At 44.3% G+C, this 27492-nt stretch overlaps 1 protein-coding gene across 6 annotated transcripts in view; it reads right to left on the reverse strand.

The window, feature by feature from the left end:
* Positions 1-27492, reverse strand: part of LOC129783152 (protein Hook homolog 3-like) — a 124940-nt gene that overhangs the window by 51296 nt on the left and 46152 nt on the right. For 4 of the 6 annotated variants that reach the window (XR_008745136.1, XM_055792993.1, XM_055792991.1 and 1 more), the window contains 3 exons: positions 18339-18389; positions 13095-13227; positions 5398-5465 (listed from right to left, as the gene is read on the reverse strand). Coding sequence is in view for 5 of the 6 variants with exons in the window: in XM_055792991.1 (XP_055648966.1) it covers positions 5398-5465; positions 13095-13227; positions 18339-18389 (252 nt within the window). In the remaining variant the exon portion in view is untranslated. The remainder of the gene's footprint in view (positions 1-5397; positions 5466-13094; positions 13228-18338; positions 18390-27492) is intronic. The other 2 variants (XM_055792994.1, XM_055792992.1) reach the window with 2 other exon arrangements.

The following is a 27492-nucleotide window of genomic DNA, read 5'->3' on the forward strand; positions in this document are numbered from 1 at the left end:
CTTGCTAGTGGAAGCAATCCAAGCAGTAGGGAGAGATTTAGTGCAAGCCCAAAGTCAGGCTTTTGCAGCGCTTGCGCCTCTGCGCCCCCCTGGGGCTACCGCGCCCCCAAAGCCAGCGACCACCACGCACCGAGACTTCCCCTGCTATCGATGCGGGAAGCCAGGACATACCCGTGACCGATGTCGACAACATCAAGTGTGGTGCCAAAATTGTCAGCAAGGGACCCACAGCACCAATGTCTGTCAGCAGATGGGAAACGAGAAACAGAGCGCGAGGAGCCGCAGCGCATCGACCCCAATCGCGACTCCTGTCACCTTCACGACACCCCCTCCAGGAGACATGACCAACTCTTATCGGCAGACACCGTGTTACAACCCGCCACCCGAAGGAGCCTCGGCCTGGACCTGGCAACAGCAGTAGATACAACATTAATTGACAACCGACCACAAAATGTCGCAACTCGTGTCCGAGGACCTCTGATAATTAATGGACAAAGTTATGGTGCTCTATTATTAGGGCGGTCTTCTGGTAGTTTAAAAGGGCTGTTGTAAAGTGTGTTGCTTATAGTAATAATTGTTATCATTGCACTCGTATGTTTAAGCTGTGCTCTCTCTTGTATTCAAAAATTACTCGAGCGTGTAACTGTACAAGTTTTGCTTGCGCAAAGAGAAAAAGGGGGAAATGTTGCAGAATGGCTGTGTGATCATGGCCATGACTCCCTTAAAGATCTTTGTGAAACAAAGTTAGCGTAAGTTAGCTGAAGCAGGCCTTGCAGCTATGCTGAGGCATGCTGATAAGGAAGCTGAGAAAAACACTGACCTTGTGCCTAATGTTGTAAATAACTTTGAGGAATTCGCGTAGACAAGAGAGGAAAAAAAAATATGTAGCTAGCTATCCGCAGAAACCGCAAGTAGGAGGACGTATGAAAATGTAACCCTTTAGAGCTTAGCCAATCAGCAGATGACTAGTAGGCATAATTAACTGGAACTGTATATAAGACATAATCGTGCCGTAATAAATCGAAGCTTGCTCTATCACTCATATTGAGTCGGCCGTGTGCTTCCCCTCGCTCGTCAGGTAACCACTCTATCCCTATCCCTATCCCTGAGTGAGCTGCAGGATATGCTAAAAGATTTTACCCATCATCCAGGTGAACACATTGTCACCTGCCTGCTTCGATGCTGGGATAATGGGGCTAATAGTTTGGAATTCGAGGGTAGGGAAGCCAAGCAGCTGAGATCACTTTCTAGGGAAGGGGGCATTGACAAGGCAATTGGAAGAGGGACAATAGTCCTCAGCCTCTGGAGGCTATCCCTGTCAAGCGTGAAGGAAAGGTATCCCTTCAAGGAGGATATTACATGTCGCCCATGCAAGTGGACTGCAATAGAGAGGTATCCAGTACCTGAGGGAATTCACCATGCTAGAGATGATTTATTATGATCCGAACAACATGCAGTTACCCACAGATCCAGATGAAGTCCAATAAACACGACCCACGTGGCGGAAATTTGTATGGAGCACACCGTCATGTGCCAACTCATTGGCAGTAATCAGCTGGAGAGACAAAGCAGCACCGACAGTGGATGAAGTGGTTCGCCAACTCCGAGAACATGAAGACAATATTTCTTCCTCCCTAGTCTTGGCTGTGGAGAAGCTGGTCCAGTGACTTGATGAGGATATATTCTACTCCCCACCTGAACAGACCCGCATCTCAGTTATTGACAGTAAGCGTCCTTTTCCTCAAGAGAGAGGATATAGAAGGTGCACAACATGGCATAACCTGTGTTTTTACCTGCGGGACCACAAAGAGGACATGAGGAAGTGGCATGGAAAACCTACCTCAACCCTAGGGACATGAGTATGTGACTTACAAGGAAAACAAGCACAGATGGGTGTTTTTCCAGAAAGGTTGCTGCTCCAGTCTCCAGTGGGCAGTTTCCCAGACAGAGTGGAAGGGCTGATCTTACTCCTGATCCTATGGAAAGGAATTCTAATCCATTTTTACAGGAAGTAAGCAGACAGGGCTGCTCCACACTACATCTGTTTCACACCACTCACTGCCCTGGTGGAGAATCCTATGACCAGGACTAGAGGGGCCCTGCCTCCAGCCAGGTGGAGGAGAAGGACAATTATCCTTCTGATTATCCAAATAGTCCAAATCCTTCTGAAAGCCAGTTTTGCCATAAAACAAAGTAAGGTCAAGGGACCAGCACAGGAGGTCCGGTTTTTGGGAGTAAAATGGCAAGATGGATGATGTGAGAGCCCAATAGATGTGATCACCAAAAAACAGCAATGTCTCCACCAACTAGTAAGAAAGAAACACAGGCTTTCCTAGGCATTGTGGGTTTCTGGAGAATGCACATTCCAAATTACAGTCTGATTGTAAGCCCTCTCTATCAAGTGACCTGGAAGAGAAATTATTTCAAAGGGGGCCCTGAGCAATGACAAGCCTTTGAATAAATTAAACAGGAGATAGTTCAAGCAGTAGCCCTTGGGCCAGTTCAGACAGGGCAAGATGTAAAAAATGTGCTCTATACCACGGCCAGGGAAAATGGCCCTACCTGGACCCTCTGGCAGAAAACACCAGGGGAGACTTGATGTGTGCCCCTAGGGTTTTGGAGTTGGGGATGCAGAGGATCTGAGGCCCACTATACTCCAACTGAAAAAGAGAGAATGGCCACTTATGAAGAGGTTTGAGCTGCTTCAGAAGTGATTGGTGGTGAACCACAGCTCCTTCTGGTCTCCCGTTTGCCAGCGTTGGGCTGAATGTTTAAAGGGAGGGTCTCCTCTACACATCACGCAACTGATGCTACATGGAGTAAGTGGGTCCCACTGATCACACAATGAGCTCGAATCAGAAATCCCAGTCATCCAAACATCTTGGAAGTGATCATCGACTGGCCAGAAGGCAAAGATTTCGGAATGTCACCAGAGGAGGTGACGCATGCTGAAGAGGCCCCACTGTATAATACATTAGCAGCTGGGGTTAAATGACAACATGGGGTTACATCAGGCTGGCAGCCAGTCACCAGTGGGGTTCCCCAGGGCTCAGTGTTGGGGCCAGCATTCATTAATGTTTTTATATAGGATCTGGTTGCAGGAGCCAAATGGACATTAAGTAAATCTGCCAATGATACTAAAGTAGGAGCAGCTATGGACTTCCTTGAGGATAGAGAGGCCTTACAGAGAGATCTGGATAGAACAGACTGCTGGGCAATCACCAACCATATGAAATTTAACAAGAGCAAGTGCCGGATTCTCCACCTGGGACAGGGTAGCCCTGGTTATATGTATAAATTGGGGGACAAGAGGCTGGAGAGCCGCCCTGAAGAAAGAGATCTTTGGGTTTATGGCAAGTTGAACATGAGTCAACAGTGTGCCCCAGCAGCCAAAAGGGCCAACTGTGCCCTGGGGTGCATTGAGCACAGCATAGCTAGCCAGTCAAGGGAGGTGATTGTCCCACTCTACACTGCACTGCTGTGGCCCCACCTTGAGTACTGTGTGTAGTTTTGGGTGCTTCAATATAAGAAGGACATCAAAGTGTTTCCAGATAAGGGTGACCAAGATGGTAAAAGGTCTCAAGGGCAAGACTTAGGAGGAGTGGCTGAGGCTACTTGGTTTGTTCAGCTTGGAGAAGAGAAGGCTGATGGGTGACCTCATTGCAGTCTACAACTTCCTCAAGAAGGCCAGTGAAGGGGAGTTGCTGATCTCTTCTCTCTGGTGACCAGCAATAGGAAATGGCTTGAAGCTGCATTGGGGTAAGTTCAGATTGGACATTAGGAAAAGGTTCTTCACTGAGAGGGTGGTTGGTCACTGGAACAGGCTCCCCAGGAAAGTGGTCACAGCACCAAGCCTGTCAGAGTTCAAGGAGCATCTGGACAATGCTCTTAGTCATATGGTTTAGTGGTAGGTAGTCCTGTGAGGAGCAGGGAGTTGGACTCGATGATCCTTATGGGCCCCTTTCAACTTGAGATATTCTGAGTTTAATGAAAAAATTGTACAGTATTTGGTCACATATAAAAGCAGTATAATACACTTCAGGAGCCACATAGGAAAGGTAAAGGAAGGGGAGCCCATTATCAAAACATTCTTTAAGTCAATGTACTGAGTTTATGGAGCAAGGTTTTGGTAGCAGGGAGGGCTGTAGGGTTAGCTTCTGTGAGAAGACGCTGAAAGCTGTCCCAAGTTGGTCAGAACCAGTTCCAGTTGGCTCCAGGACAGACCCATTGCTGGCCAAAGCTGAGCCAATCAGCAATGATGGTAGCATGTCTGTGATAACACATTTAAGAAAGGGTAAAAAATTATGCGCAACAGCAGCTGAGGGAGAGGAATGAGAATATGTGAGAAAAACAATTCTGCAGTCACCCAGGTCAGTGAAGAAGGAGAGGGAGGAGGTGCTCCAGGCACCAAAGCAGAGATACCCCTGCAGCCTGTGGTGAAGACCATGGTGAGGCAGGCTTCCCCCTACAGCCTGTGGAGGTCCATGGTGGAGCAGATATTCACCCTGCAGGTTGTGGAGGACCCCATGCCAGAGCAGGTAGATGTGCCCTGAAGGAAGCTGTGACCCCATGGAGAGCCCACACTGGAGCAAGCCTTTGGCAGGAACTGTGGCCTGTGGAGAGGAGCCCACACAGAAGCAGGTTTTCTGGCAGGACATGTTACCCCGTGGGGGACCCACGCTGGAGCAGTCCATTCCTGAAGGACTGCACCCCATGCTGGAGGAACTCTTGAAGAACTGCATCCTATAGGAAAGACCCATGTTGGAGAAGATTGTGAAGGACTGTATCGTGTGCGTAGGGGGAGAACATGAGGAGGAAGGAGCAGCAGAGATGAAGTGTTATAACCTGACTGTAACCCCCTATTGCCCTGTGCTGCTTGGGGAGGGAGGAGGTAGAGAAGTCGGGAGTGAAGTTGAACCTAGGAAAAAGGGAGGTGTGGAGGAAAGGTGTTTTTAGATTTGTTCTTATTTCTCATTACCCTACTCTAATTTAATTGACAATATTTTAATTTTCCCCAATTCGAGTTTATTTTGCCCATGATGATAATTAGTAAGTGATCTCCCTATCCTTTGCTGGACCTATGAGCTTTTCCATTGTATTTTCTCCCCCTGTCCTATTGAGGAGAGGGAGTGATAGAGCAGCTTGGTGGGCATCTGGAGGCTAGCCAAGGACAACCTACCACAGCTGAGATTTAAACTTCTCTAGAAGTGGGGCATGCAACCAAAGTTCTTTGACATGAAGAAGACTTGCTTGATTTGGTTTTCTAACTGAAAAGAGGAAAATATTCCTTGTAAAATTACAAACTCTGTGCCCCTTTTTCATCACAGTGGAAAAAAGTATATTTTTCTGCAATATTAAAAGGCTTAATTTCTACACACTATGGACACTCTAACATACCTCCTGAATGGCTGTCATGACAACATGTTGAACTGATTCTTCCATCATCATTATGGTCTGTATGTATTCTGAAAATAAGAGCATTCAGGTGTGTTACTAAATAGCTTGACAAAGTCACACAGAACATGAGATCAATAGTCATACCTTTCCTACAAGCTGAGCCCATGGTACAGATGAAACTGAAATTTGTAATTACCTTTCAGGTTTCAGGCCAGTCAGCAAACTCGAGAACACATAGGAAAAAAAAGGTCTATTTAGACATAAATCAAGGCTCACTGGAACAGTACAATGTTTGGGGTTTTTCTGCCTATGATGGCCATTTTTAATTCCCCATTACCTCCTAAAAGAACTGTCTACTCTCCAAGTACATTTCTCCCTTTGTTCCTGAATTATTCAGGCAATAGAAGAACAGGGTCCAAGGATGGGCTGTCTTTTTCCATGACTTAGACTCCTTGTTCTGCCTTTATACAGCATCCTCATTTCACAGAATTTCCATATGAAGTCTTGAGAAAACACAGAACTAAGTACAATAAATGCTCTCCACATTTTCACTTCTTTTTCTATATATAGATGTGACCTGTATTGGAAGCATGCAGTAGGAAGACTGAGTGGCTGGGATGTCAAAATCTCATGTATGGAGTCAGAGTTTGTGACTTGTCCAATATCATATGCATCACAGCCAGGTATCATGACCTTTTTTTTTCTCCAAATGCCATGCATATAATTGCTATAATTTATCTAAGAGGAAGATGTTGGAAATTGGCCACCTCAAAGTAATTTAGAAGAGGCACGACAGTAAATACTCAAACTACATATAACTAGACTGTTTAGATGTCTGTATTACATATCACAGAATCAATGAATCACAGAATGGTCAGAGTTGGAAGGGACCTCTGGAGATCATCTAGTCCAGCTCCCCTGCTAAAGCAGGTTCACCTAGAGCAGGCTGCACAGGGTCGCACCCAGGCGAGCTTTGAATGTGTCCAGAGAAGGAGACTCCACAGCTTCTCTGGGCAGCCTGTTCCAGTGCGCTCTGCCACCCTCAAAGCAAAGAAATTCTTCCTCATATTCAGATGGAATATCCTGTGTTGCAGTTTGTGCCCATTGCCCCTTGTCCTGTTGCTGGTCATCACTGAAAAAAGTCTGGCCCCATCCTCTTGACACTTGCCCTTAAGATATGTGTAGACATTGATAAGATCCCCTCTCAGTCTTCTCCAAACTAAACAGGGCCAGCTCTCTCAGCCATTCCTCATAGGGGTGATGCTCCAATCCCCTAATCATCTTTGCAGCCGTCCACTGGACCCTCTTAAGTAGTCCCCTGTCTCTCTTGAACTGGGGAGCCCAGAACTGGACACAGTACTCCAGGTGAGGCCCCACCAGGGCAGAGCAGAGGGGGAGGATCACCTCCCTCAACCTGCTGGCCATGTTCCTCCTAATGTACCCCCAGGACAGCATTGGCCTTCTTGGCCACAAGGGCACACTGCTGGCTCATGGTCAACTTGCTGTCCACCATGACTCCCAGATCCTTCTCTGCAGAGCTGCCTTCCAGCAGGTCAGCCCCTAGCCTGTACTGGTGCATGGGGTTGCTCCTCCCCAGGTGCAGGACCCTACACTTGGCTTTGTTGAACTTCATCAGGTTCTTCTCTGCCCAACTCTCCAGCCTGTCCAGGTCTTGCCGAATGGCAGCGCAGTCGTCTGGTGAATCAGCCACCCCTCCCAATTTTGTATCATCAGCAAACTTGCTGAGGGTACACTCTGTAGGACTGGAGCCAGTACTGATCCCTGAGGAACACCGCTAGCTACAGACCTCCAGTTAGACTCTGAGCTCTGCCATTCAGTCAGATCTCAGCCCACCTCAGTCTAACCCATTAATCTAACTCATCTAACCCATTAATGTTTAGACTGACAGGATATGTAAAGTTCAGGGAAAGATACATTCCTCACTAAGAAATGCCAAGCAGCTACCAAAATAAAGAATGAGAAATTTACACTTCTGTGATGAACGAACACACCCCTACAGTGGAAGAAGGATCAGAGGAATCATAGACTCATAGAATCATTTAGGTTGGAAAAGACCTTTAAGATCATTGAGCCCAACCATAAACCTAACACCTGAAGAATGCTGAGCTCAGGGAAGAATGTAAGGAATGATCACCAATTACTGTAAAGAAAGCTCAACTTATCTCAACACAAGGGGGACTGGAGGGTAGCCTTTGTTTTATCTACAAGGCTGTACCAGTGGGTCATCAGGTTGTATAAACAGCCTTCCCTGAGATACTTAGTAGAAAGTAATGGCTTCCCTGAGCAAGCCCGACCAACATGGGGGGAAGTGTATACATGCCTCAGCCCAACAAAGTAGAAAAACTGGACAACTAATAAAATAAACTTTGAGGAGAGCAATGGGTTTGAGTTAACTTCAAAACACATTCTTTCCAGGGGACACCCAGTGTTGTGACAGTGAGCGTAGAGAGATCGGTAATGGGAATCACATCTGTATTGTGATTCAACTGTATGTTGCAATTGCTATATTATGCTTGTATTGTGATTTCAGTATATTGCTGTATCACTCTGCTAAATCAAAATCCCACGTAACATCAAATATCTTCAAATAAGTAAATTTTATATTAAACATTAAACCCTCCTTGTGCGGAATATCTAAAATAACTTGGTCAGAGAGTATTTGACTGATAACTTCAGAGATGTTAACTAAACAGTCAAGTGGAAGAGAGATGGCTTAAATTAATAGTTATTTATGTACTTACAGAAGGGAAAACACTTGTGTCCTAAATAAGAGGATGGCCAGACTTTCTCCTGCTTAAGAGAAGAAAAAAAGGAGTTTCAGGATGAGAGATTAAAGCAATTTAGAACCCTGAGAAAACTGGAAAGAGGAAATAAACATAAAAGCTAAGATACACAATACAAGAGGAAGACAACACTCTTCAAAACCTATCTGCCATTTTGCCAGAAAGGAAACAGAAGTGAGGTGTATTAGGGAGAGACAGCCTTTGCTAGATCCTTATCGTAAATACAGTAAGCATAGCTTTTTCTTTCACTTATCCACCTACATCTTTTTTTAAAAGACTCTTGCAACTTAACCCCATATCTGCTGGAGGGACAACACAACAGAGCATAAGCAATCCAGGAGGTTCCTGGAGTGCATCAATGTCAACTTCCTGACTCCAATGACAGAGGAAACAGTGAGGAGAGGTGCTCTGCTATACCTCATACTCAAAACCAAGGAAGGACTCATGGGGGCTGTGAAAGTCAAAGGCAGCCTTAGCTGAAGTGACCATGAGATAGTAGAGTTCAGGAAACTGAGAGGAGGGTAACAAATAAGATCACAAGACCAGACTTCAGGACAGCAGACTTTGGTTTCTTCAGGGATCTGCTTGGTAAAGTCCCATGGCATTCTCCTAGGATGTGGTGGGAAACAGGGGCCAAGAAAGTTGGATGATACTGAAGGATCACTTCCTACAAGCTCAAAATAGCTCCATCCCAATGAATATGAAATGAGGCAAAAAATCCAGGAAGCCTGCATGGATGAACAAGGAGCTCCTGACAAAATTCAAACACAAAATTAAAAAATAGAGAAGGTGGAAGCAGAGACAGGTACCTTGGGAGGAATACAGAGACATTAACTGATCATCCAGGGAACAGCAAGATAGGACTTCAGGAATCCCATTTCCAAGAGATCAGGGGAAAACTCTGGAGCAAGGAAGATATACACTTAGCAGAAGAGGATCAGGTCAGGGACTACTTAAGCAAACTGGTCATACATAAGTCCATGAGCACTGATGGGATGCAACCACAAGGGCTGAGGAACCTGGCTGATGTCATTCAGAGACCACCCTTGACAATCTTTGAAGAATCATGGTGAAGTGCCAGAGGACTGCAGGAAAAAAAAAATCCCTTCCTATCTTCTAGAAGGTCAGGAAGGAGGACCCAGGGAACTACAGGCTGGTCAGCCTCATCTCCATCCCTGGGAAGGTGATGGAGCAGCTAATCCTGGAAACCATTTCCAGGCACATGAAGGACAAGAAAATCATCAGGATTAGTCAGCATGGCTTCACCAAGGGGGAGTCATGCTTGACCAACTTGGCAGACAGACTTGTGTGATGAAATGACTGGCTTGGTGGGATGAGGGGAGAGCAAGTGGGTGTTGACTACCTTGACTTGAGTAAGGCCTTTGACACTGTCTCCCATAAGATCCTCTTAGAGAAGCTGTACGGACTGGATGAGCAGACAGTGAGGTGGATTGAAAACTGGCTGAATGGCTGGGCCCAGAGGGTGGCGATCAGTGGCACAAAGTCTAGTTGAACACTAGCAGCTGGCAGCATACCCTAGCGGTCAATACTGGGTCCAGTCCTGTTCAACATCTTCATTCATGATCTGGATGACGGGTCAGAGTGTACCCTCAGCAAGTTTGCTGGTGACACAAAAGTGGGAGGGGTGGCTGATATGCCAGAGGGTCATGCTGTCATCCAGAGGGACTTCAACAGGCTGGAGAAATGGGCTGACAAGAACGTCATACAATTCAACAATGGGAAGGGCAAAGTCCTGCACCTGTGGAGGAACAACCCCAGGCACCCAGTACATGCTGGGCACCACCCAGCTGGAAAGCAGCTTGGCAGAAAAGAACCTGGGGGTCCTATTGGACAGCAGGTTGAACATGAGCCAGCAACGTGCTGTACTGGGTCTGGCTGGGACACAGTTAATGTTCCCCATACCAGGACACCATAGTAGCCCTCATAGTGCTGTGCTTTGTATTTGTAGCTAGAACAGTGTTGACAACACACTAGTGTTTTGGCTACTGCTGAGCAGCGCTCCCACAGCATCAAGGCTGTCTCTCCAAACTCCCCCCACAAAGGCCAGGAGGCTGGGGCTGGGCAGGAGCTTGGGGGGGATATAGATGGGACAGCTGACCCAAACTGACCAAAGAGATATTCCATACTGAGGGAAAGGGTTAAAGAAATTTTAGTAGATCTAATTGCTTAACAATTATCTAGATTGTTGTTGATAAATAATGCTTTGTTTTACTAACCATTGTGTAAATTAACTGAAGCAAGGAGTCTACAGCTCCTCCTGAAGGACAGTTCTTGATGAGAAGTAGCTAAAACCAACTCTATAATTTGGACAAAGACCAAGGAACAACTGAGTCTGCGCAAAGAGAAAAGGTAAAACGTTCAGAGCGAGGGAAACTACCAAGCTTCATCCCCACAAAGAGGCACCACACAAGCACAGTTGGGAGGGACTTATGGAAATGACTTCTTGGAACTAATTTTAATATGAAGTGGGATGGGTCATGAATATGTATAGGCATATTTGGAAACCTTATGTATATGCAACATTTGATTGTATAAATTGAGACAAGTTGTTGCCGCCCCAGGCGTGCACGGCTTTGGTGGGGTGACACCACCCCCCACCCCCCCGTGCTGCCCAGCGCTGAATAAACATACCTACTTTACAATCTCATAAGATTGTGGAGTCCGATTCCACATATCAGTACCATATGAAGTAGTGTTCTGCAATAAAAGCTAAGGGAAAGGAGGAAGAGGAGGGTGTTGGAAGAAGGGTTTGCCGGAGTCAAGAAGACGCTCAATATGAGTTATGCATCTTGCTCAACTTTGTTAGTTTCTAACACTACTTATATAGAACCGATACACATGCATATTCGTAAAGCAGAAATATAATTGGTTAGTAGTCTCTAAACGCGCACGGTTCTCACACCCCTAATTATCATGACTAAAATAAGCATTCTATCCATGTAGCTAATTGTGTTGCTGTGCTTCAGCCTTGTAGTTTGTTACTCCCTATTTTCCCATACCAGTCCCTATCTTTCTTGGCCCTGCACCTGCTTTCCCAGCAGCTGTATCTTGTTACAGCCACAGCCTGTTGGCACAACATAATTACTCGGTCTCAGCATTCAAGAATAGCTCAAGGCTACTTTTCTTGTTAACTTCAGCACAGCAACTTCAGTACAATTCTGATTACAGGCCTATTCTAATACCAGGCCTGGATTGTGCAGATCTTCAGAGATTCTAAGGCCATGCTTCTGCAGCCATTCTTCTACAGGAGGGGGCATTCATTATTAAGGCATTTGTCTTCTGGAGCAACCACTACATGTATTGAGGCCCTACTTCCCAGGAGGTGGATGGACATTGCCTGCCAATGGGAAGCAGAGAATATATTTTTTTTTTGTTTCCTTTGCTTTTCTTATTAAACTGCCTTTATCTCAACCCATGAGTTTTTAATCTTATTTTGTCCCGTCCCTGTCCATCCGTCCTGTCGTGTCCCCCCCCCCCCCCCCCCTCTACTGAGGAGGGGAGTGATAGAGTGGCTTGGTGGGCACCTGGCAGCAGCAAATAGGGGAAATGGTATCCTGGGCTGCATTAGGACAAGTGTTGCCAGCAGGTCGAGGGAGGTGATCCTTCCTCTTTATTCAGCACTGGTGAGGCCACACCTGGAGTCCTGTGTCCAGTTCCAGGCTCCTCAGTACATAAGAGATATGGACCTACTGTAGGCTGCAAAGGGGATGGAGCCAGGCTTTTTTACAGTAGTGCCCAGTGACAAGACAAGAGGCAATGGGCACAAATGGAAAAACAGGAGGTTCCATCTGAACATCAGGAAACCCTTTTTTACTGTGAGGGTGACTGAGCACTGAAACAGGTTGCCCCGAGAGGTTGTGTAATCTCCATACATGGGGATGTTCAAAAGCCATCTGCACATGATCCTGGGAACCATCTCTAGGTGGCCCTGCTTGATCAGGGACATTGGACTTTATGACCTCCGGAGGTCCCTTCCAACCTCAACCATTCTGCGATTCTGTGATTTTAAGTGTTATGAATTACTTTTTGTATTTTTACCTGAATTCAACTGGAGTTAAACATAATTTAAGGGAACTGGATAGCAATAAGACATCACACACCCAAGGATGTGACAAGGGCCCTGGAACACCTTAAGAAATGCTTTTACCATTTAGCAAATACTCTGCCATATATGGCGAGAAACAGAATGGGTCCCCATTTTACTTTGTAGGTCAGGTAAGGAACTGGCACCACAGAAGCCAGAGGAGACAGAAGTGTTTTCCACTAACTGCTGAGGTGGTATTTAGTAGCTTAAATATAGGCCTCTAGTGAGAGTTTAGATGTCCTTGGGATATCCTGCCTGGACTCCAGCTACTGGTGCAGAAGTGCACTATCTCCCATACTCCAGTGCTAACCCTGTGCAGAAGTCTCAGAAACCCTAGTGTCTCAATTGTCAGTAGATGGCATGTGGTGACAATGAAGGCTCTCTGACATGCATTAAGATACTGGGATACATTCCTGAATGCAAGGGTCACAGCGAAGGATGTGTAAATTACATTTGTTGATTCTTCACTTCACAGAGCTACCTCACACATGAATAGTTAAAGGTTGGGGGCGAGACTTTTCATTTGTGAATTCCCTTTTCAGCTCAGGGAACCCAAACTAAAAATATGCATATTGAAAGCAAAACCAATTCCACATTTCCAGCCTGTACGCTTAGTAAAGCTCATAATATAACATCACTTATTGCCTGTAAAATAAAGTAGTATTATGATTTAGAAAAAGTAAACTTGTGTCTCATAGCAGCGTATCATTTTCCCTCAGTGATTTAAAAAGTAAGTTAGATTTTCATTAACTACCCTAGAAGCAAAACATACTTTCAAAATTTAATACCTTGCTTCTGTTCACAATTCACAGCACATCCCAAAATAAGCTGAAGCATTCTCCCAAGCTCTGCAGCATCAGAGTGCTCTCCAATCAGGTTAACATCAGGAAGAGTGAAGTCATTAATCTGTTGCCCTAGAATCTGCATACATATGTACATCACTATAAATACGTACACATGCATTACAAAATACAAAGATGATTCAGAGGCAATAGGAAGCACTTACTCTAATTTGGCATAGTTTTCAAATCCATCTTTAAAGAAACTAAAAAAAATTGCACCAGCTCATATATGCATTTCAAAATATAAACCCATACTTATCACTTGACAAAGGTGACATTTTGGAAAGCTGTCTCAACTAATAACAAAGTTTTAGTTTCAAGGTTATCAAGAACAAGATTTGTCCAGGTAAGGAAAGGTAACGTAGGTAGGCCTAAAAAAAGCTAATCAACAGCACTTGATGAATTAATTATTTTTAAGTTTTTTCATTAAAATTATCTAATGCCTAAAAGCTTTCCATCTGGAATAAAGTAAGTCTGAATTCCTAAATCATACCATTGCAAAGTAAGAAATGTTTTACTTCAATAAAAGACATCTAGCATGAGTGAATAATAAATCTCAGTTTGTAAAACACTTGGTCTAAAAGTTTTGTAAGTCTAATCTAAGGATACTTAGCACGTCCAGAGCCAAAACCAACTAATTTTTCAGCCATGAGTAAAGGACCTGACCTAGTGTACAACATGCAATTAAAGAGAGTAAATGTAAATACAAAAAGAATGAAGAGAAAGCATGAGAGGGTGAGAAAAGGTATCTGCGGCGGGGGGGTGGATCACGATGACTGTGAGAGAAGTGGTGAGTGCAAAAGAGCCAGAGTGAGAGAGAAGGTGAGGGAGAGTAGGCAAGAGAGGGTAAAAAGGTGAGCAAAGCAGTGAGAAGGAGTCTAAGAGAAGGCGAGAAAGAATGAGAGAGGGAAGGCAAAAGAGAAGACGAGAGAGAAAGGGAGGTAGAGCTAGGAAGAGAAGGTGGGTGCAGGAGAGAAGGTGGACTAGAAGGAGAATGCAGGCAAGTGAGTACAAGGGGTAGAGGGAGGCATGGTGAGAGAGAGGGGGCACATGGAAGTGAAAGAGTCATTTAGGATTATGGAATAAATGTAACTGACAATTTTAATACTGCAACAAAACTCAATGACATATACAACAAAAGGAAGGTTAGGCTCCAGAATAAATGTCTTGTGATGAAACAGACACCTTTCATTTATTTGAGGAAAATAAATAGCAGAACATTTTACAAAAAGTATGAAAGTTTGGAGTCCAAAGCTGCAAGATTCCAGGGGCCTCCTTTAGCTTGTTGTTCTTCCATATTATAATAGACAAGACAACCAGTGTAGAGAGAGATTACCGAGAGACTTTTCTCTTTCAAGCAAGAAGTTATGACACTTCTCTACAATTAAATAAATTGTCATAAAAAAGCTTTTCAAAGGTTTTTAGCTGCACCAGGTAAAACCCAAGCATTTTTCTCACCTATACTGTGTAAAAGGGCTTTGCAGAGGCAGGGAGGAAGACCCTGGTAACAAAAGTATAAATAAGGCTAAGTAGCAGAATCAAATACGTATCTGCTGTTGCCAAAATCATCACTACAGTAGGGGGCATGTGTTTGTGTCACACTTAACACACTTGTAGATTTATATTTGTGCAATTTAGTAAATCAATCATTATTGCTTGCTGACTTAGGTAATAAAGTTGTTAGACTCCTAACAATCATATATACCAACTAGCTGAAAAGGAGCTGCCATAGTTCTGTCATAGCTATACTAACGTTCTATGACTGAATGATTTTAATTATAGTTATCAGTATTCATTAATTCAGAAGCTAAAAGCAAACTGTTCTTTGAAGAACAGTGAAGATGTGTGTACCAAAAGACTACAATGAAAGATCCTTTTAAACTTTAAATGAAAAGTCAAAAGTAGCTACAGACTTTGGGCACTGGTGCAAGTATAAGGGCACATACTGAAAAACATATGTCAAAAACCATGAAAATTAATTCTAAAATGTACTTATAGCCTGCCAATAAGTTCAACTATGATCAAATAAGTCAGGACAGAAAACATTTACTCAAACATCTATTCTCAAAATAGTAACTTTAGCATGGATATTCAGCACTTGGAGGGGTGACCATTTACTGAATATGGACTTATGAATCTGACTTCAGGTACTCAGTTTTTTAGAAAAATCTGTTTGTTCTAAAGCATTGTATTTGCAGTCATCTTCCTCATCATATTTATAAGAGGTGAATATTGTTTCTTGGGACAAGAAATATTCCCATGCAATGAACAGACTATGCATCACACTGTGCTAACCAATTTACTACAAAACATCACTCAAACTAGATTCAGATTTCAGAGACGAAGATTCACCACTGAAAAACTTTGTCATATGGAGTGATTAATCTTTAAATTTGCATAACACCCTCCTATATAACAGAGTGGTTAGACTAACACTCAATTAAAACATTTTAATTAACTACAATGGGGAGATGATAAAAAGTGCTTTTCCTCCCCCTCTTCTCTTCCCAGGGAAGGGGAGGAGAAAGAAGCAGTCTTCGGTTGGAAGAGAGGAGAAAGTTCAGAGGCACAGTTTAAAGACATCACCAAAACAGAATCATTATCAAAAATGTCTCCTGTTTGTATTCTAAAACTTAACTATCAGACTAATAATGAAGCTCTGACAGAATATTTGCACCAGGAACAAGTGAGGAAGATTACCTCCCTTCAGGGAAGGCATCAGAGCCAGTGAGCCTCAGCCAACTGTCCACACAACATAAGGGTGATAGTTACTGGAGGCTCTCTCCTGCAGGGGATGAAGGTGTCCATCTCCAGACCTGACTTGACGTCTTGGTAGGTTTGCTGCTTGCCAGAGACTCAGGTCTCAGAGGGGAAGGGAGGTGTTCTCCTCAATCCCTCCAGTGAGGGAAGAAGGCTCAGGTATGAGTGGATGCACACAGAAGATCAAAACCTGGTGTCGCAGGCAGGGCTTTCATTTTTATGACCATGAGGCTCACTTTGAGGAATGAAAACTGCTGATCAGGTACAGAATCCATCTGACAAAGCAGGGCAAGAGAGTCTTTGCTGATAGGCTCACTAAGATAGCAAGGACTACTTTAAATTAGTTAAGTCGGGGAAGGATTACCATAACCTGAAGTCATGGCATGGGGGACAGTATGATGGGAAAGGCACAAAGGAGTGGAAGGCTAGCTCATATAGCTGGAGTGTTGCCATGGATGCTCTATGCAGAGGAGCAGCTTGAATACATGGAGCTTCGCCTTGGAATGAGTGATAAGCCAGTCAGACACCTGTTGGTCAAGTTGAGCAGACAGACCAACACAGGTAACATTGTGGTAGGTGTCTGTTACAGACAGCCTGACTAAGAAGTAGTATATGATGCCTCTTTTAGAAAGCAAAAAAGCAGCCTCAATCACAGGCCCTGGTACTGTAAGGCTTAAAACACACAGATATCTGCTGAAAGGGCAACATGTCTAGATACAAGCAATCCAGAAGATTGAGAGTAATGAAAATAATTTTCTTTATGTTGATGACTTATGAACCAACTAGGGGAGATGTTCTCCTGAACCTGTTACTTACAAACAAGGAAAAACTGTTAAGGGATGTGAAAAATCAAGGGTAGGTTGGCTGTAATGATCAAAAAATGGTGGAGATAAAAATCCTGACAAATGAAATAGAAGAATCACAGCCCTGGATTTCAGGAGAATAGATTTCAGCTTGTATCTGCTACTAGGAAAATTGTCCTGGAAGGCAAAGGGGCCCAAGACAGCTGGTTGGTCTTCAAGGACAACCTTCTCAAAGCACAGCAAACATCCATTCCAACATGCAAGAAATTGAGCAACCATGGAAGGTCACTATGGATGAACAGGAAACTCATAACTAAGGGGAAAGCAGTGAATGTCATTTACCTCAACTGTAATGAGGCCTTTGACACAGTCTCCCATTGTATCCTTTTAGCCAGATTGGTGAAATATGGACTGGATAAGTGGACAATAGGGTGGATGCAAAATTAGCTGGACTGTTCAGCTAAGAGGGTTGTGATCAGTGGTACAAAGTCCAACTGACAAATGGTTACTAGCAACATCCTTAAGGAATGGATACTGGGGCAAGTACTGTTTGCTATCTTTACTAATCACCTGGACGATGGTACAGAGTACACTCTCAGTAAGTTCACAGACAATACCAAATTGGGGGAAATTATCAATATCCCGTAAGGTAGAACCTCTATCCAGAAGGACCTTGACAGGCTGGAGAAGTGAACTGGCAAGAACTTCATGAAATACAAGAACAAATGCCAAGTCCTGCACCTGGGGAGGAGTAACACACTGCACCAGTAGAGGCTGGGGCCAACTGGCTAGAAAGCAATGTTGCAGAAAAGAACCTGGGGGTCCTGGTGGACAACAACAGGAAGCAGCAGTGTATCCTTGCAGCCAAGAAGGCCAACCACATATTAGCAAGAACACAGACAATGCATCACGGGAAGTGATTCTTCCCCTCTATTCAGTATTTGTGAGACCGCACCTGGAGTCCTGTATCTAGTTCTGGACTCCTCAGTAAAAAACAGATACTGACATACCGTAATAAGTCCAGTGGGGGCTACCAAGACAATTGGTGAGCTGGAGCATGTGATGTACAAGGAAAAGCTGAGAGATCTGGGTTTGTTCAGCCTTGAGAAGAGAAGGCTCAGGTGAGTTTTGTATTGCTGTCTAAAACTACCTAGAGGAAGGGAAGGTGTAGAGAAAATGGAGCCAGCCTCTTCTCAAAAATGCACCGTGATAGAATGAGAGGCAACAGAGGAAATTCTGGTTTGATGCAAGGAAAAGCCTTTTTCTCCCCCATGAAGGTAGTTAAATGCTGGAACTCCAGCCCAGAGAGGCTGTGGAATCTCCATCCTTGGAGGTATTAAAACATCAATTGGACAAGGCCCTGAGCAATCATCTCTTGTTGGCCCTGCTTTGGAAAAACAAAACAACTTTGGATTGCATGACCTCTGGAGGTACCTTCCATCATACATGATTGTATGGTAATGTGGGCAATCAATTTTGAGAGGGCTAACACATGAGAACAGGCTACAAGACTCCTTGAGTGCCCAACACTGAAAAAGTCCAGACCTAAAAATCAGCAGACTACATTGTACATTGAAGATATATAACAAAAGATAAGTGAATGTAGATTACTTAAGAATATTCTTACCTCATGGTTATAATCCATTATTCCTTTTAAAATTTTCTTCAAGTTGCTTACCTATAACAGGAAAAGGAAGGAAATATGTTAAAAATGCAGGGAAGATCTAAATAGATGTTAAGTTACACAAATACTATATGGTCAAAGAGTTGACAGTCACACAAAAAAAGACCTCCCCCCATCATGAATCACACAATATACATCTATAAGTTTCCATGAGAATTTATGCCTGAACAGTTTAAATTAGCATAAAGTTAAGCAGTGGTCCCTTGTGATCAAATTTCTAGATGTTATCACAAGTCCACATGAAACAATGGAACCCAGTTAAGTCTATGAAAAGACCACCTCACCACCACAAACACACACAAGATTACACACCACATTGTCTTGAATGGTGTTTAGATCAGACACTGATTTTCTAAAAGAAGTCTCCTCTAGAGTATTTGTTTATCTTCAGATGCTTTTATATTTAAAAAATAAAATTTTCTTTTCCTCTCCGCTTTTCTTGAAATATCCTGGCAAGTCTTCTTACTCTAGAAACATACACCTCCAAGCCAAAACTCCTAATAAGCTCATATTTCACTATTCAGTCATACTCCTTCCTCTCTAAGCTACAGAAATTTTTTCATGTTCTCATTAATTATTTCTCCTAGTTCCTACATTTTTTTCATTGCTAATCTACGACTTCTTTACAATTAAATGCCTTCCTTACAGTAATCAAGACAATCCCACATTTCTTGGCAGTGTCTTCAATCCCATGCAAAAATAAGTACTGTAACACTTGCACAATCAATGCCAAAGTTAAATTTCATATAAGCAGGAGGCTTGTATCTATGCCAAATTTCTATAGTACTAAAGGGTTTCAGTTCAGTCTGCTGAAAATTAGTTTAGAACAAGTATCAAACGGAGCACATTAAATTTATGAAGATACTGTATGGGTTTCATAGGTTATATTAAGAACAAACAAATCTTCTGGTTGAAAATAACCTCTACAGATTATCAGCCTATTAGTGTGATAAAATATTTAGCAAAGAATTTAACAATAGAAGCAACGTGTTATCTCATTTGACAGGATGTTTAAACAACTTCTGTAAAGGCTTCTTTAAGAGGGATGGAGAGAATGGCAAAAAAGTTTAATTTCCCTGGGTAATCACGTCCCAGGTCAATTCATTATCTCAGACCTAAATAGTATACTGTCCTATGACAAAGTTTATACTGCAGTTGATTACATTTTACAAGATGCGTACTACTGACATGTTGTTACAACAAATACAAAAATATAACAGATGGAAGAGGGAGGGGAAATGAAGCACCACAAATTTTTACTGTCTTTAAAGAGATATTAACATAGCTATGTCAATAGTCTCTTATATATCTCTAAGTTATCTATCTTTCAAAAAGATATGAAAACACACAGCAGTGTTGTGGTTTAATCCCAGACGGCAACCAAGTACCATGCAGCTGCTCACCCACTCCCCAATCCGGTGGAATGGAGAGGAGAATTAGAGGCAAATCCCATGGGTTGAGATAAGAACAGTTTAGCAATTGAAATAAAGTTAAATAATAGTAATAACAATAACAACTGTAATGAAGAGGAGAGAGAGAAATAAAACCCAAGAAAAAAAACCAAACAAACCTAGAGATGCACAATACTGTTCCTCACCACCCACTGACCAATGCCTAGCCAGTCCCCAAGCAGTGATCAGCAGTTCCCAGCCAACTCCCCCCAGTTCATATAGTCAGAACGATGTTCTATGGCATGGAAAATCCCTTTGGCTAGTTTGGGTCAGCTGTCCTGGCTATACACCCTCCCAGCTCCTTGTGCACCTACTCACTGAAAGAGCATGGGAAACTTGAGGAGTCCTTGATTTAGAGTAAGCGCTACTTAGCAACTAAAACATCAGTATGTTATCAACATTATTCTCATACTAAAACCAAAACACATCACTGTAACAGCTACCAGGAAGAAAATTAACTCTGTCCCAGCTGAAACCAGGAGAAGCAGAAAATAAGTTAGGAAGCACTATACTGTGGAGTGGCTGGAAGACAACGGACATATTATGAGCTATCCAGACCAAGTAACTTTGTTGTAATAGCAGGCCAAGCAGGCCAAAGCTGTAACAAGCTGCAGGTGTTGTGAAGGACACATGCAAGGCCAAGGGAGACAAACTGTGTATTCACAGAGAGATAATGGAGTTGGACAGAAAGATGAGAAAAAGCAGGATGCCTGCACAAGGGGGGGAGCAGCGTGTGGGCACCACACCGGGACCTATCATAGGGGAGATGGAAGTATGTGAATGAGTAGTTTTAACCTATCACCTTTTACATAACAAAGCCTGCGTAGCGTGTGCATTTTTAGCTGGGGGTATAAATTGGTGAGAGTCTATTAATATCACCCGTAGAGTATAAATTGCTGTGTATCCCTTAATAAAGTGGCACTAACTTGATCACATTGGTTGTACAAGTTGCGTTCGAGCCTTCTGCGTCAACACTATACTGATAATCAAGGACAAATTATGAACTCCGGCATAGCCAAAATGAGAGCTGCTGAAAGCTCATCTCTATTTCTCTCCAAAGAAAAGTTCAAGAATGCAACAGGCTATTCATCCCAAAAGATAAAAGGAGAGCCCTGCACTTAATTATGATGGTCTGACCATTTCATTTCTACTAAACTCACCCTTACAGAAGCAGGAGTCAAAACCTGACTTACTACAAGCATATATAAAGCATTCCTGGGAAATGTTCCTAGTCTTCATAATCGTTGAACCTAAAGTTATACTGAAGCATTCACCTAAACATCTAAAAAGACATACCAAACACTCTGGCAACCTAAGGTAAGAAATAGAGATGCTACATGACAATCTGCAGAAAACAGCTGTTCCTGGTATCTCTTTTAATTGGATGTACACAAATTATGAGTTTATCTCCATGTTTAAACCCCCCTCTCCTGCCATCAAACGCACTGTTTTTAGTCCAAGAACTTCAAAAATTTCCTAGATTATTGCCAAATGGTTCAGGCCCCACCACCTCTCTCAGTGATCATGCACTGTCATAACCAAAGTCCATAGCAAATTTAAGAATTTTATCAATTGTTTTTCATATCACTGCAAAGAATACTGTACTGATTGGGATATAATTTTCAAATTTGATTCATTAAAAACCTTCCAGTTTGTGATTTGCCTCAGGCTGCTGTAGAAAGCACCACAGAAAACAATAGGCCATGTTTCTCCTCTTATCTTCTTACTGCACTGCTTTTCAGTTGTCATTCCCTCCCCCACATCCACCCAGTAGCTTCTGGACTGCTGACTCCATATTAGAATAGACATGATAGATAATAAGCAAATAACAGTCATTTTAATATTGGGGGGGGGAAGAAGCAAAATGGTTGGGGGCGATATAGATTAAAAACTAGCCCAGGGGGCATGTATTAGCTTGACATGTTTAGAGTGGGCAATAAGGAAGGGCTCATCCTTTAGCTAGCAGATGTTTTACACTTGAACAAAAAGATAGATTATGGTCTGCAACAAAAGGTTAGATGATGGATGACACTTAAAGAACTCTTAGATAACAGAAACAATGGACTACTAATGTATGCAAAGATAAGCAGGAACTTTAGGTAACCAGCCAAGAAGGTGAAAAGTACATCTTGAAGAGGCACCAGAGGGAGAAGATTATGATAATGAATTTTTGGAAACCCTACACATATGCATGACTTTGTATAATAAACACCCATCAGCTTGTTGAAATAGTGTGCAAGTTAGGAGGACCCCTTACACCCAGCGTCACAATAAACATACCTGCTATATAACTCTCTAAGTTGTAGTTTGATTCTGCATGTCAGGGGTTGTCCCACCACCACCCCTCCACAATGCAACTGTGACCCTCCTGCTGCACTCTAAAGGATGTTCACATGTGGAGCACTGCCACTTCTCTTCCCAGCTGATCTCTGGGGAGTTTTAACTTCCTTCCTCTCCCTCTCTATCCCTATGTTTTAATCTGTGCTCATTGCCTTCTGTCCTGTCAGTGGGCATCACAAGAAGAGTCTGACTCCCTCTTCTTCACTCCCTCCCATCAGGTATTTATATACGTTTATAAGTCCTGTTGCCTGCCTGCCACACACCCCCCCCCACCCCACACCCCCCAAGCCTTCTCTTCTCCAGACTGAAGAGTTGCAGCATGCTCAGCCTCTCCTCACAGAAGACATTGCTCCAGTCCCTGGACCATCTCCATGGCCCTGTGCTGGACTCACTCCAGTAGCTCCATACCCTCCTTGCACTAAGGAGCCCCAAACTAGACACAATACTCCAGCTGGGGCCACACAAGTGCTGAGTACAGGGGAAGGATCACCTCCCTCAACCTGCTGGCAATGCTCCTCCTAATGCAGCCCAGTATACCATTTGGCCTCTTTGCAGCAAGTGCACATTGCTGGCTCATGTTCAACCTGCTGTCCAATAGGACCCCCAGGTCCTTTTCTGCCAAACTGCTTTCCAGCTGGGTGGTGCCCAGCATGTACTGGGTGCCTGGGGTTGTTCCTCCCCAGGTGCAGGACTTTGCCCTTCCCATTGTTGAATTGTATGAGGTTCCTGTCAACCCATTTCTCCAGCCTGTCCATGTCCCTCTAGATGACAGCACAATCCTGTAGCTTATCAGCCACTCCTCCCACTTCTGTTCCATCATCCAGCTCACTGAGGGTACACTCTGACCCATCATCCAGCTCATTAATGAGAAGGTTAAACACTATCAGCCTCACTATTGACCCCTGGAGTACACATCTAGTGACTTGCCTCCAACTTCACTTTGTGCATTCGATCACACCCCTCTGGGCCTGGCTGTTCAGCCAATTCTCAGTCCACCTTACTGTCCATTTATCTAGCCTGCACTTTGTCAGCTTCTCTAAGAGGATGTTAAGGGAAACAACGTTAAAGACTTCACTGAAGTCAAGGAAAACAACACTTACTGCTCTCCTCTTGTCCACCAAACTAGTCACCTCACTATAGAAAGCTACCAGGCAAGCGAGGCATGGTTTCTCCTTCATAAATCCATGCTGACTACTCCCAATCACCTTCTTGTCCTCCATGTGCCTGGTTTCCAGGATTATCTGCTTGTGGTTTAACCCCAGCCAGTAATTAAGTACCACACAGCCCCTCACTCACTCCTCCCTCACCCAGGTGGGGTGGGAAGGGGAATCAGGAAGGAATATAGAACTCAAGGGTTGAGATAAGAACAGTTTTAACAACTGCAAAAATAAAACCAAAAGAACAATAACAACAGTTACAAGGAAAAGGAGAGAGAGGAAGAGAGGAGTGAAACCCAAATGGAAAAGAGAAAAGAAAGCTAGTGATGCACAATACAACTGCTCACCACCTGCTGACAGACATCACCCAGCCAGCCCCTGGGCAGCAAGCCAGGCCACCCTCACCTCCATCTAGGTCCTCTCCTCATCTCTCCTACATGCAGGGCACACACTCTCCTCCCTCTGCTTACTCTAGGTCTCTCTTCATTTAGTGCTCTTCTTCCATACCCTTTAAAGCAGGGGTCCTCAAATTACAGCCCCCCAGGGTCTTCAATCTGGCCCCCGGTATTTACAGAACCCCCCTGCTGGGGGTTGAGGGGAAACCAAGTAGCTGCAGCTGACCTCCTGACACTTCATCTGTGCACCAGCCTCCTGCTTAAAAAGTTTGAGGACCTCTGCCTTAGAGCTATTTAACTACTTGGCAGGAACCAGCCACAGCTGCACATTATCCACATCAGCCAACCCACTGCCCCTGAAGCAAGCCCACAGCTGTATATTATCAATGTTAATTAACCTGCCTTCATTCCTCTATAATTCCTCTACACCCTCCCAATTTCCTGTGCCCTTCTAGCCCTCTCACCAGCAAGGTCTGAGAAACCAAAAAGTCTCTGACCATGTTATTCCCACACCAAATCCAAAACACAGCACTTCACTAGTAACCAAGAAGAGAATTAACTTTATCCCAGGATGCTGCTCCATCACCTTCCCAGGGATCAATACAAGGCTGACCAGCCTGTAGTTCCCCGGGACCTCTTTCTTGCTCTTCTTAAAGATCAAGGTGACATTTACTCTCTTCCAGTCCTCAGGAACCTCTCCCGCTCTCCACAACCTTTCAAAGACAATTGAGAGTGTCCTCACAATGAGATCAACCAGCTCCCTCAGCACTCATGGGTACAACCCATATCCTATGGTATTTTCCCAAGTAAATAACTGAAGAAGCCAAAGTCTGCTGTCCTGAAGTCGAGGTTTGTAGTCCTGCTTTTTATTCTGCTCCCTCCTTTTAAGATTCTCTTAGGAGTTCACTCTAACATCTCGTGGTCACTGCAGTCAAGGCTACCTCCAACTTTCACAACCCCAGCTAGTTCTACCTTGCTTGTAAGCATGAAGTCCAGTAGAGCATTTTTCCTTGTTGTCTTCTCAATCACCTGTGTCAGGAAGTTGCCATCAATGCACCCTAGAAATCTCCTAGATTTCTTATGCCCTGTTGAGTTGCCCTTCCAGCAGATACCATGGTGGTTAAATTCCCCCATGAGGACCAGGGCTTGTGAGTATGAGGCTTCTTCCAGTTGCCTGAAGAAGGCCTCATCTATTTCTTTTTCCTGATTAGGCAGACTAGCAGACACCCATCACAACATCACCCATGTTGTTCTGCCTTCTATTCCTGACCCATAGGCTCCCAACTGGCTCCTCACTGGTTCCAAGTCAGCTGTATCCACAATTCCAATGGCCTATGCTAGGGTTTCTGCTCTGAACTGTATTCTGCAGGAATCTTTGTCTCTCCACTTAAAATATAGGGGGCCAAGAAAGACACCAATCTATTAGCTTTGGGGCCCACCCCACCCTGATCACACACACACCTGTCTTCTATGAAAATAAGTCCTAAGAACATGCCTGTATTTTTGATTGGCATGGGCAGGTATGGGCACTTGAGTTTAATTGGAAACCAAGATATATTTTTAAAGAAGGAGGTAGCTCTGAACACATTTTCAGATTATATTTATGTTGGGACATAGAGTGTCTCAGAAGTTAAAGACACAGAAACAGAAATAACTATGTTAGTTACTAATTATCTTCTTGACGTTAGGTGAATATCAGGCCAGATTCAACAGCCCAAGAGACACGAGGCTGCCCCAACTCCATGCCCAGGTCTAATCAGTAGCAAGGCTGAAGATGTATTCCCAGTAGGCACACACACAAAGCACACATATACACCACATATATACATATATATACACATACAGACACACTCAGCACTCACACGAATACAAAGAGCACCAATGGCCTTATGCTGTTCCCCTCTCTGCCTGAGCAGGATGGAGGTCCATTAGTGGGAATGTATGTACATAAGTATAATGTGGATCCCTCTAGCAGCAGAGCTCAGATATTCAGTCTGCCCAGTAGCTGCCCCTTGATCCCAGTCTCCCCAGCTGCTAGCACCTGGACATATGAACCCCCTGAGGCTGCAGCCCCATTCAAGTTAGTGATAGAGATCAACTCACTCACATACACATGCACAGAGCTGTCTGGAACTCTCTTGGTTCCCCAGTAGCCAACCCTCCATAGTCTCACCCTTACAGACACACACATACACAAGTGGGTTTCACCCTTAGAGACCCCCAGACCCTACAGTCTCTCCAGCATCTGGCTGGGACTCCACTGGTCCCTGAGCTCCTACCATGGGCTCACCCTCAGAGACACACCCCCACCCCCCTGACTCCCAGGTCACTTCATCTAGTCACTGGCTAGTTTGTGCTAGTGATCATACACTTACACCCTGGCATCATTCGGTCCAGTTACTGGCACTATAGACACACAGGTGCTCTGGCCCCATGTCCCACTCCAGTGACTGGCACTTGATTTTTCTCACTCAGCTTTCTCCAGTTGCTGGTACTAAGGCACATGAGCCCTCCAACCTGTGGAGTGACTCCAGTTGCTGGCACTCAGACATCCTTACACACATACATGCACACAGACTAGAGCCCCCCTCACCCAGGGAGAGTTAGAAAGGAATTTAATAAGAAAATAGGACAGACTGCACTGATCAAGTACAGGGCATGGCCAGACAAGTTTATTGACCAGGCATTCGTTTACATGCAACCGACCCTTTTTATCCCCTTACTCTTCTTTTTTCCCCACGTTATTCCTCCCCAAATCACTTAAGCCCCTCTCTTTTCCTGCCTTTTGTTCCTCCCCTAAACACCCCATAAGAAGTCCTGTGCAATCCCAAAATGGTCTTCCCCTGCATCCCATAATGTGTCTTATATCCCTAGGCAGCAATCCCCCCTCAGTCCAAAAGGTGCTCCAGCATTGACTTGTCTTGAATTTCACGCTTGGAGCACAGGGCTGTCATTCTCCTGGGACAGCCCTGAAAGGACCCCAGACAGGATAACTGTATTGGGTGTATGTGGCAAGGTTTTGGTAGCAGGAGTGGTCTCTGTGAAAGGACATTGGGGCTGCACTGTGCTGGACACAGCTGGCTCTGCAACAGACCCACTGCAAGCCAAAGCTGAGTGAATCAATGAAGATGGTGGCACCTTTGTGAAAACATATTTAAGAAAGGACAGAAAACTTCAGGTAGAGAGAGGAGGGAACAAAAAGAGTGATAAGCAACAGAGGGAACCTGAATATCAGAAATGGAGGAGGTGCTCCATGGTGCCAGGGCAGATATTTACCATGCCGGAGCAGCACACAGTCTCTGCAACCTCTCCTCCCTTCCCTTAGTGGTTTGGCTGCCTGTGTTCAAGGCCAGCTCTGACATGGTGCAACTATGCAACCTGGGATCAGACTGCTGGGAAAGAGTCGGGTGAGAAAGAGCCAGGAGAACATTCATCAGAGGCCTCCTCACTTTGCTCAGGTGCAGCAGATGCCTCGCCCTTGGGCCTGAGCTACTCTGCAGATATGCTGTGACTAGCCATGTCCCTCACTAATGCTGACTTGACCCACTGACTTGACTTCCTGGCTTGACCTTAGACCTGCCTTGTCACTATAGCCTTGCCTAACCATTACTGGACTATTGACTGAACCTGGCTGCTGTGACCAGACCTGCCCTGCTCTCCTTGCTGTGGGACTATGCCCTATAGCTGAGGCCACTGCTCCTGCCTGCCTTGCTGTCACCCTTGGTTCCAAGATCATCTGCCTTTGCAGAGCACT

Source organism: Falco peregrinus, chromosome W (assembly GCF_023634155.1).
Source record: "Falco peregrinus isolate bFalPer1 chromosome W, bFalPer1.pri, whole genome shotgun sequence".
NCBI classification, from domain to species: Eukaryota; Metazoa; Chordata; class Aves; order Falconiformes; family Falconidae; genus Falco; species Falco peregrinus.